Source organism: Strigops habroptila, chromosome 10 (assembly GCF_004027225.2).
Source record: "Strigops habroptila isolate Jane chromosome 10, bStrHab1.2.pri, whole genome shotgun sequence".
NCBI classification, from domain to species: domain Eukaryota; kingdom Metazoa; phylum Chordata; class Aves; order Psittaciformes; family Psittacidae; genus Strigops; species Strigops habroptila.
The window spans coordinates 37799990-37812072 of NC_046359.1; the positions used below are offsets into that span (position 1 = coordinate 37799990).

Sequence of the window (12083 nt, forward strand, 5' to 3'; positions counted from 1 at the left end):
GGGTGAGAATGAGAACACCAAGGATCTGCATGGATCCAACACACCTCCAGGCAGTTTAAAACATCACATCATGTTGGAGAATACAATATATCGCTTATCCTTCCCTAAGGGCAAACATCTCCTATATCCCCTGAAGGCATTTGGATGAAGAAATTAACTGCCAGTGCTGCATGTGTCAGTGGACATGACCCTTGGTATCCATAAATTTTGCTTACTAGGTATTCATTAAGTGTTATTTCAGTATTGTCCAGCCAACTGGATTTATTTCTGCATCAAACCCTCAAAGCACAAAGGCCACAAACTGCAATGCAGAGGGCAGAGCTGCTCCTCCATCATCACATTCTTGGGGTACCAGAGACATCTCTCAGCTTTGCTAACCTGGGCCACCCCCAGGACCAAGCAGAGGTGGGACAAGCAGCAAAAGCCTGCCACAGACTCTGGTGAATGCTGGATCCCAACCTTGCTGTCCCTGTTAGCCACTTCTGTCATTATTTCAACCTATTACTGCCTCTCAAAGAGGGTACATTTGCTGCATCGTTTTTACACATCACTTGGAAGATGGGAAGTTCTGCAGGTGGTGTTCTTCATAGTGCACATCCGAGCAATCCTAGAAAAGATCTTTATGACTGTTTGCCCAAAGCCCCCAAAAAGTCATTTATTAGACAATGCCCACTCAAGTAAGCAAGGACTACTCTCTTTTCAATTTGGGGTACTGGACACCATCTGTAAACACAACTGTAGCTCAGGATTAGTATTACTGTGCAGAAGCCTTCATCAAGTATGGGATTGCTAGGTACTCTCCAACCACTTCAGAAGAGTCAGTGCTGCCAAGACCTACTAGTTTTTCAGCCTCCTGAGTACAAAGTCCACCCACAGGGCTGGGGGGTTTTGTGGGCTGTGTTTTTGGTTGTTGCTTCTTTTTTCCCCACACCAAGGAATGAAAACCAACAAGCTGTGATTCCCATCTTTCACTCATCGCTATGGTAAAGACAAGTTACCACCGCTATTTCAGCTGAGCTAGCTGCTGGATTGCAACTGCTATACGTAAACAAAAACAAGTAAGAGAAGGAACTTCAACAGGCTTAGCTCGCCTTTTAAAATTCAAGGCAAGGGTTTAAAAAGAGATAAAAACACTGGATACTAACACCAGCCAAACAGGGAAAAATAACAAAGTTGTAAGCCTGAAAAACTGAAATGGAAAGAATGACAGATTTACTGCTGCATTTGATGCACATAACCACTGATAGACTCTCCCCAGGAAGTGTTGAAATTGCCATCACTGAAATGAATCCAGAAGCTAAAAATTAAATTATCTTTCCCAGAACATTCCAATTTGGACTTTGGCAACAACAGATGTTTTAATGCTCTTAAATATATGCACGCGTGTGTGTGCACGCATGCACACACGCACACATACACTTTAGTACAGTATCCTCTTTCAAGCAAGACCTCCCTCTTAGTTTTCACAAAGTCAGACTGAACTCATGGTCCTTCTGCAGTCTTTTCTTCAGTCTCTGCTCAAATGCACAACTGTCAGATTAAGCAACCCATAAGGAGTCTTACAGCAGCTCCAAGTTATGAATGAATGGTTATTTGTGGACTCGCCTGTCAAGACAGATGCGGTATTTGTCAGTGCAGTGTGGGTTAGATATGGTGGGAAGGAGCCAAACAAGCAAAGTGAAAGGTCAGTATCACAACGTTTCCCTGCCTCAGTTCGCCTAAAAGGATGCCAGAGCTTTTGCTGAAGTGTAATACAGTAGTCTATATTCATGCAACATACCATGTTTACTTGAAAAGCAACATTCTAACATAAGAATACATTAGTATACATAAGGAAAGCAGAAGAAAAATGGCTGCAGAGAGAAAGAAGAACAGGAGCATTCTTGTGCAAGCAAGGTACAACAGAGGGACAAATCCCAAACTGGCAGAAAACAACATGTCTTTACTAATTTGGTGATACTTGAATCAAGACCACCCTGTGGAAGTTGAAACACAAGCATTGTTTTTCTTGCATTAAAATGTAGTACTATGAGGTTAATTCATGTTGGAAGGGACATCCAGTTCAATCTCCAGCTCAAGGCAGGGTCAGCTATGAAGTCGCTTCCTCTTTTATAAAGTTATTTATAATAACCTGAAGTCAACATCACACTGTGCTAGGTCTTGTATAACAATAAGAAGAGGCTCCTGCCCTTAAGGGGGTCTCAATGAGGAAAAGCTCAGCTCTACAGTAAGGATCCATATGTCAATGAGCATCACACATGAATTAAAAGGAACCCTCGCTCACTGTCCAAATTAAAACCTGAACGAGGGAGAGATGTTCTCAAGATCCTCTCCACACTCTCAGCCATAAATCTGCTGCAGGCATGCCTGTGAGGTCTAGCATCTCCTGGAAACCAAACATGGATGCCAGAGAACCCAAACGGCAACACAAGATGCATTTCCACAGTGAAAGAGCAGTCTCTCTGTGCTACTGCCTAAACCCATCCCACCTGATCTCCTCTGTGAGGAGCCAGGAGCTTTCCAAGCAGCATGCATGAACTGCCAAGTGGTTGGTTCCCTCTGGAAAACCTGGCTGGTTTAGACAACACTGTGCTACCCAAAGGGGCAACTTCTCTGGTCTGGACCAACTTGCAGAGCACCAAAAACATGTATAAGCCTGCTCACCAGACAGGTCTAACAAAGCCAGGTCTAGCACTTCATTTCTCCAGGGCCAATCCTGTGTCATTCAAGCAAGGAGAACCACAGTACTAAACAGGCTCATGAGTCATTCATACATTCAAAAACAACTGGTCACATTGAGAGGAGGTGAAACAACCCTTCACATTAAGGGGTTTTTTTAATTCCTCATCCTCTTGCCCCGGGCATATCTTTGAGTTTCTCCTCTATACCTTGGAGCTGATGTCCTGTACAGTTGGGTATCCAGCTACAGTCACTTAACAGCAGAAGGACAGACAAGACAAGCACTGGGGAGCTGTTTTAAGAAGAAACATAGCTGCTTTGGATAAGACCACTACAGGAAGCCAACTGACAGTGATGCTGGAGCTAGGCACCTACTAGTCACCACAACAGATTGAAAGGGAAACAAGCAACAGCCTGTGGTTGAAGGCAGGATGCAAACTTTCCCTAAACAGCAACCAAAACAAACTTTTTAGTCGTAACAAATCAGCAGAAACACTGGTAACACAGTATTACAGTAAATAATACCTGGGGAGCGTATCATCCTCAAGCTAAAAACTGCCTGTTTGAAAACAGGCAGCATGTGGTTTCACAACAGGAGCGGAAACATTTGTGTGTCTTCATTCATGACTTGTTTTGTCACCGTACCCTGGGGTTCCTCTTTTTATGTGTAATACAGGAGCAGTCTAGTGCAGACACTGCAAAGGCAAAAGAAGGCAGCTGCCCAACAGGGTCAGTGTTCTTTGGCACCACGGGAGTACTGAAGAGCTCCATCGTTCCTCTCTAAAAACCCCTATAAAGCATTTCCTTCTCACTGCGTTCTGATGCCCGAATGACAGGTTTCGATGCAGCGAGAGGGATTTGAACTGTCTGGCTTTGTTCATCCCTGCAAACACACCTCAAACTGGTCTCCATTTTGGGAAGCTAATTAGGCAGACACACAGCCTTAATGTTAATTGAGTCCATTCACATGTGCAAAGCTCTACACAAGTTTCAGAACCATGCTGCAGAAGCTCACCAAGGATGACAGCCATGAGTTCTCACTCATCTTTGGTGCGGGCAGGACTCTCAAACTGACAGCAAAACATTGGAAGCAAAACACTGGAAGTAAAACACTGGAAGTAGTAATTCCAAAGTAGCACAGCCATCCTGATGGCTGCTACTGTTCTCACACAGTGTGCCAAGGATGAGCAAGGCTAAAACCAGCAGCTAATGAAGATGATGCTCTGCTTTCGCACACTATCACCTACTCCCATCCAGTCCTGCAGTTAAGTGGAACCAGCAAGAGTGCCATGGCTCTTGGCACTCCTGCTTGTGGCTACAGATGTGCAGAAGACAAGGACACATTTCCAGACAGGTCTCTAGGAGTGTACAACACTCAAAATGCCATCAGGCTGGGGCTGTGGAGCAGCAGTGGCAGTGATGCACATCTGACCTTCTCACTTGCCAAATTAAACTGCCTCTTTTAAAACAGACACCAGAGAGAAACTCAAGGAAGGTTATAGAAAGGACTCAGGAATACAGCCCTACATTTATGTCTTGTAAGTCTGCTGACCTTGCAGTGTTAAAGAGGGGTGTCATGGGTGTTTTGCTTTTCTGTAGGCTTCAGAGATCACATACCATGCCAGACCAGCTTGTGGTCCTCCCCCTCTCCCAGCCTGGTGCCCTGCTGATAATTCAGAAGGCAGGCAGGACACACAAGTGGTGCCCCCCACCATCTGCTCTATGTGAATGTAAGAGAGCTCTTAGATTTCAGCTGCCCTTCGTTAGCGCACCAGAGCATGTTATTTGATTATCCGTCTTAGTATATAGGGGACTACTGTCCAGAAAATTACCCTTCCCCTTTTTAAAGCCATTTCCAATTTCCTGGTTTTTTTCCATTACCACCTAGGAAGACTGCAGTAAGTGCCATTCATGAGCAAGGAGCATTCCCACATCTCTCCTCAGGGAATCCTTTGCACTGCTTCAGGTCTTCTCTGCTAACCAGACAGTAAGCCTGGCAAACACCTCCTACAAGAGGTGCTTAGAGCACAACCATAGGGCCAGCATAGTTATAGGAGGCTTTAAAATAAGGTATTCCTTCCAAGACCACTTCCATACCATCAACAACATAGGAAACCCTGAAAGATTAAGTTCTGTGTTCTGCTAAACGTAAATGCACACGAGCCACTCCGGTGTTAACATCACGGTAATGATACAGTCAGTGCCAGCAGACATGAGCACAGCGTTCCTGCACGAGCAATTCTGGTACCCTGAAGACAAGGAGCCCACATACGTATAATTGCTGGTAAATCGAGTCCTTGTTGATAAAGTAGAAGCATGTCATTGTGCCCAGCCAGTTTATAATGTTGTCTTTCATGAGGCAAATATTCAGCAGAATGACGGGTCTATGTAAAGCAATATTCATGGTACCGAGCTCCTGAGAAGACTAATCCTACCACTCGGTGCAGGCTGGAACCTGTGGAAGCTCCTTCATACTGAAGTATTTTAAAGTCAATGCAAACCCAGGCCCAAACCCAGAAGTGTGATTTCTTAGGCTACTGAGTACTTAGACACCTATCTCTCAAGAGCAGCTCTTGACCATGATAAAAACTGCCATGAATGAAGATGACAGAACTGGGCCCCAGCCCTGCAGCATACATGTGTTACCTGTTCTTCTCAAGTATCCCAGTTATGCATCAGTATTACAATGCACAACCCTTAACTGTGCTTGCATTAGATTCCTGTTTATTATCAGTACAATGGTGATTATTACCCAGCCTCCAATAAATAAATAGCTTCATTATCAGGCCCTAGATAATCAATGAAGAACTGGTAAGTAACCAACTTCTAACGTGATCCACCTTTCACAGAAATCAGTATTAAACATCTACTCAGGTAACTTCACCTAGGCACAGAACTCGCAAGATCTCTTTCTGATGTGCTCAGCTTCTATATCCCAGCCCCTTTCCAAACCACTCTATAAAATAGCTCAAGTTCCAGCTGACAACTGGACTTAGGAGAGATTCAGACCTTCAGTACCTAACCCACGCTGTCACCAGCACAACACAGGCAGGCGTGCCTGACAGACAGAAGCTTTTTGGTTTTTCAAAACCTCTCTGTAGCACTTTTTTCCGCTGCTACTTTTCACATCTGTTGGTTTTGGGTCCGGCAGTCCCCACCTCACTGAATTTCCACATACACTCTGACTCGATGTGTCCTTAACCTCAAACGGACTGTCAAGCCAGATGCCCCCTTATTTCCTCAGTACAAACTATCGGTAAACCTTAGCATAACTTCACTTTGAGCCTTAAACTAACAGCATGTGAAAAGATTAATATGAATAAATTCAAAACTAATCAGATCCCTTCTTTAAATGTTGACACAGTATTATTTATATCCCATAAATACCTTCTTGACTAAAATTCATCCCAGGAGATTGGCATCTTGCCAGTTCTATTCATATTTACTGTATTTATACAGTACAGTTGGCCAAGGATAATATTTAAGACAAAATATGCCTTAGGGCATATACAATATCTCTTATAGTTTTCCTTTTAAATCTCCTCATTGCTAAAAATATTTAGCCTGAACTTTACAGAATGCCCCACAAAGACCTATCAGCGATCCGTAGTGATATATTGCTGACTATGAGTATAATTAGAGCATATTTGTAATACTTGGGTTGTAGTCAGTTACTGCATGCTAACAACTTGTGGTAAAAACTGAACCGCTGCTCTTTCCCATGCCTGCCTTCCAGCAGCTTTTGACCTCCAGTGCGTTCACACCGATCCCCTTCTCCCCTCGGATGCAGCAGAATCCGTAGAGTTAAAAATACTCGCTCCAAGATGTCTAGGAGAAAGCGCCAGAGCTGCGCTTTCCATTTCTTCCTTTAGAATGTGGTGGAGCGATTTCTGCCCTTCTGTCTTTTTTGGAAAGGTTCACTCCATCCAGCATAACTAGAGAGCAGTGGAAAAACAGTTAACCTACTTACTCTGATGTTAGCGACAGCCCTTGCACAGTAGTACTGGATCGGCTGCTTAACCGCCCCTCCGATCCCAAACGTCTGATGCACTCTGTTGGTAGATACCTGCAATCTCCTTTGCTCTTCTAAACCCTTCCTATCGATACTTCAGCACGAATCTGGCCTCTCTGACAAAGTTTTAAAAATAGATCCTCTTTTGTCAGCACCATCCAAGTCACACACCACAGATATTTTAATTTTCTGGAAAGTATGCGGCTGCATTTTGGACTATTGGTTCTTTGTAGTTTGCTCATGTGAGGAAATAGGACAGACATATTCAGAGTGGGTGCATTTTACAACTCTCTGCTCCAGGGTCAATTCCAGAAGCCAAGGCACCACTACTGGTGCCCCTAACCTCTGCTCATAGGGGCTCATCCCTCTGCTCAGGGCACAACCTGGTAGGTCTCAAAGCGGAGTGCTGACTTCCACCAAAACCACCAGCAAAATACTACAGTATTCCAACGTGGAAAACAGGCACGATGTCTGTGTTCTCGCTATGAATTACCTAAACCTATCTGCTCATACCCACTTGGCTCCAAATAGCCTTTTTTTTTTTTTTTCTCCTTTTTAAAGTATTTCTTCCCCGAGGGTAACAAGGGTGGAGTGTATTTATCATGGCTATTAAGGATAGTGCCATAATTACAATAATATAATGGCTCTGACTGCCAGGATGTCCTGTACCTGATGCTGTCATTTAAGAATAAAGGAAGAAAGGGGAGGCAGCTGCACTGAGCACAGGCTTTGGATACCTTGGCTGGCATCCTAGGACTATCACATGCAAGATGGAGCAAGCCTCAGAGCTACAACTTGCTGAACTAAAAATAAATAAGGGGAAAATGCAATTAGAAACTCTAGGATAAAGTTACCAAAATGGCTGCATTATCTATTTAAGCAAGAGGTATGTGCTTTTCAGAAACAGGCAGCAAGAATATAGGGCATCAAATGGTGGGGGAGGGAAGAGAAGGAAAAGGGAGCTAAATGAAAGGAGTAGGAACGGGGCTTTGGATATGTGAACAGTGAAGTTATTTTCTGCTTCTGGTATTTCACTTTCCTCGGTGTGGTGATGAGCTAGATTCTTTTAAGGGAGTGCAGTGCTTTTTCTGGTTTTCTCTTCTATACACTTAACCTTCACTACCAAAACAAAAAGGCACATCACTGTGATTATCAATCATTCTAAGTGGATTTGGTCAGCACATTTGTATTTTTTTTGCCCTCTTTTTTCATTTTCTCCCATTTTTTTTACTGCAAAACGTGGCATGGATCACCAGAAGGTCGTTAAAAACAGCAAAAGGCAGACGGGCTGAGACAGGTTCCAACAACCGAGGCTACCCAGAAGGGAAAACTTTGGCTGTACCTGAAGTGAAAGCACCCATGAATCGAAAGGGGAGGCTGGCTAAAGTGGGAAGAGGAGGGAGGACCTATATGTCCCTGTAGCACCAACCCAAGCAGCAACCAGTCTATGGGACAACAGAAGGGACACAGGCAGAAGAGGAGCCAGTGACTTCTTTTTTAAAGACCTCCTTTTCTTTTCAGTTATGGAGAGATGGAAATCTGCCCGATCCAGACACTCCAAAGGAAACAACAGCAGTGGAAAGATATTGGCTCTTTTCGGAGGCTGCACAGGGGGCTGTGGGGGAGCTAAACCCAGTGCTGGGAAGCGCTCGGGACCCTGCCCAGGTACATGGTGATGGAAAGCAGCACCACCTCTGGGGACTCCTGGGTGATTTCAAAGGGGACTGGGGGGCCAGCTGACCCCCAGACCCACCCAGGCATAAGGATACCCACCACATAACACAAAGCCACCACATAGAAGATGCTAAGGACAAGAGCAACCCGAGCAAAGGCGGCACAACACTATGCACAGGGCTGGTGTTTGAAGGTGCTGGGCACTGCCAAGCCTCGGGGGCGAAACTAACACGCACATGCACAAACACAGAGGACTTACTTTCGGGGTAAAAAGGCTGCATGTCTATTTTGTAAACTTCTTTGGCATAATACTCCTCGTCGCTCCTCTCCCTCTCGCAAGTGGCAGCTCTGTGGTTGGCTTTCTCTTGCAGCAGGTCCCTGGTGCTGTTATAGATGGAGATGACCTCCGGGGGCACCTCCTCGGGCTCGGGGTACTCGTCCGGGGGACTGGTGAGCTTCAGCTTGCTCAAAATCTGCCCCCGGATCGCCTCGATCCTCTTGCGCATAAACTGATCCATGTCGAGGGTGCTGCAGGTAGACAGGCTGAAAGCCACGGTGGCCAGATCCACGGTGAGAAACACGCTCAGGAGATAGCAGTGCATTTTAAGTGTTTAAATACAGCGCCCCCCCGGAAAAAAAGTGACTTTAACAACGAACAACAACTACTACAGAAAAAAAAAATTATTACAAAAAAATAAAGGAAGAATTAAAAAATAAAAAAGGGGGATGTGTGCAAACAAAGGGAAGATCTGCAGACAAAATGCAGTTCAGAACCGGACTGCAAGGGCGACTTGCAATCGAAACGCGTCAGTGAAAAAAAAGAGCAATAATAATTACAATAATAAAAGGGGGAAAAAAGCACAAGTTGCTACAACTCGGTAAAATTCGGGGGGTGGAGTGAGCCGGGCGGCGGAAGAAAAAAGGGAGGAAAAAGCCCCCAGACGGATAAAACAAATCTGCGAATCAAGTAAATGGGAAAGAGCCCGTTCTCGGCGCGCTGGCGGGGCGGCTGGAGAGAAAAAGTGGAGGAAAAAGGGAAAAAAAGGGGGGGGGGGGGGGGGGGGGGGGAAGGGTTAAAAAAGGGAAAAAGAAGAAGGGGGGGGGGAGCGGCGGCGCTGGGCACTCCCGGGCGCTGCCGCAGCCGGCGGGGCAGAGCGTGCGGGCGCGGCGCTGAGCCCCGCCGAGCGCCCGCGGCTCCCGGCGGCAGCGGCACCGCCCCGCGCCCGGCGGCGCTCGGCGCTCAGCGCTCAGCGCCCGCGGTGGCGGCGGCAGAGCAGCGCACGTGTGCGCCCGAGCGCCGGCCCCCGCGGCCGGGACGAGCGGCAGCGCCTGTGCCCGGCGGAGGCGGCGGCAGCAGGGAGCGGCGGCGGCGGCGATCCCGGGTCCGGCCGCGTCCCGCAGGCTGCTGCGTGCGCCCCGCGCCGCATGCACCGACCCACCCCCGCGCCGCCGAGCTCCTTTTTCCAGCTCCCTCCTCTTCCTCCTCCTTTTCCCAAACGCCAACCCCAACGCCGCAGTCAGCGAGGAGGCAGCGCCGCCGCCGCCCCGACAGCCTCCACCGCGGATCCGCGGCCGCAGCGCCGCTCTCCTCCTCCTCCTCCCCGGCGAAGGCTGGGGCACACGGCGCGGCTCGGCACGGCTCCCGGCGGATCTTAGCCGTGCTCCGCCCGGCACCCCCCGCCCGCCGGCCCCTCGGCGCGCCCTGCGAGCAGCGGACGGGTGCCAGCAGATAACATCACGGCCGCGCAGGGACGGGGAGATTTATAAGGTCTCTCCCCGCCCCACGTGCTCGCCTCGCCGCGGAGTGACGGGGAGGGGCTGCGGGGAAGCGGAGGGCTCCGATGGACGCCGCCCGCTTATTTATTGCCCTCCGTGAGCACCGAGAGGGGGGACTCGCTGCAGCGCAGCTGAGGTGCTTCAGCCCGGGGTGGGGAGGAGGAGAAGAAGGAAGCAGCACAGAGAGGAGAGTAGAAAGCGGCTCTGCCAGGCTGTTTTCTTCTTACTATTTATTTGAGGGTTTAATGGTTCTTGCACCTATTATTAAAGTAATTAGGCCAAACACCATCTTTGCCTTAGAGGAAGAATTACTCGCCTCTTGGGAATGATAGAATGGTTTGGGTTGGAAGGGACCTTAAGACCATCCAGTTCCAACCCTGTGCCATGGGCAGGGACACCTTCCACTAGAGCAGGTTACTCCAAGCCCTGTCCAGCCTGGCCTTGAACACTGCCAGGGATGAGGCAGCTTCACAGTGAAGAACTTCTTCCTTATACCTAACCTGAACTTTCCCTGTTTCACTTTGAACCCATCACCCCTTGTCCTATCACTACAGTCCCTAATGAAGAGTCCCTCTCTGGCATACAGGGAAGCACCTGGACGTGTTTCTGTAGAAGGACACAGGCAGAGGGTGAGGATGGGGTCGCTGCTCCATCAGCAGGGTGTAGACAGTCCCTGTTTCCCTTTGCCTTGCTCCTGGGCTTTGCTTCCAAGCTCATTGTGGGCAGTTCTCATCGCTCCCTGCTGATGGACATCCCCACTTGGTCATTGGTGCTACCCACTGAGCAGGGACATGGGAGAGATGAGGTTTTGCTCCTTCTCTGAGGTCTCCTCTTCTGTCAGAAGTGTGCAAATACATCCTTATCGCACTGGACAGAACCTCTCGAGCCCAAAATGCTTAAGGCTGTACCTGCAGTTCAATTTTCCGCTGCCTCTTTTGGCCACAGCAAACACTACAGGCTCCATCCATGCCTGCTCCACTGCATTTGTGCAGGGAACATCTCACACTTTGACCTCAGGAGGACAGCTGCCCCTCTGCCCTGGGGACATCACCATCTACTGGGCATCCCTCAACCTTACACCATACAGCTCTTTCGCAGTCCATTTATCACCCTGTACATAAGCATGAACATTAGAAAGCGAGCAAGTAGCCTTTTTCTTTATCCCCATCCATTTCAGCCCTATATTCCCTTCTGAATTAAGTCATGACAGGTTTTACTTGCCAGGAATTTCCAATCCTACCCTCCTACGTAGGACAAGGCTGTTTCTTGCCAGAGCAGGAACCTCTGCTTTGTCTCCAGAGATGGAGAAACACATAGAAGCAGTACTCAAATGCCACAGGGATTCAGAAGCACAGCCGGGCCACTGCACAAACAGGTAGACACACACAGGAGAAGTGAGAGAGGATGACTGAGGTCTGAGATTACAATGCGCATCACATAAGGTATAAACCAGCAAAACACCACCAAAGACTTCCTCTGGCTGACCACATCTTGGGAACTGTCTTCATTCTGCAAAATGCTTGAGCCTTTACAGGTATGGGTAGACACACAGACTCTGAAAGTAAACTTATTTTGTTCTTTGGAAGTATGTGGGGATGTACAGACACAGCCGAGACTGCGTCCTGATGCAAGAGTTAATGGTGCTTTCCACTTCAGTCTGTGAATTCCTGCAAGGCCAGATTAAACATCTCTGCCACAACATCACGCTTTTACGGCTGTTCATGTCAATGTCCTGCTCCCACTGACCTCAAAAACACAGCTGCAGTGTTAGGAATGGCAATGCTTCCAAAATCATTCAAATAAACAAGCAAGCCCAACATGTAGCCTCAGCTGGTTTCACTTCTGCAACACACCTGTACAAAACCAAGGGGACAGTTCCTCGAGCTGTTACATCTCACAGCTCCACGGCTGCTCCAACCAGCTGAGGAATCGGCTCTGTTAC

At 47.8% G+C, this 12083-nt stretch overlaps 1 protein-coding gene across 1 annotated transcript in view; it reads right to left on the bottom strand.

The window, feature by feature from the left end:
• Positions 1-10102, bottom strand: part of TGFB2 (transforming growth factor beta 2) — a 66218-nt gene extending 56116 nt beyond the window's left edge. The window contains exon 1 of the mRNA XM_030499798.1: positions 8625-10102. Within this exon, the coding sequence (XP_030355658.1) occupies positions 8625-8967 (343 nt within the window). The 5' untranslated portion in view covers positions 8968-10102. The remainder of the gene's footprint in view (positions 1-8624) is intronic.
• Positions 10103-12083: the final 1981 nt, after the last annotated feature.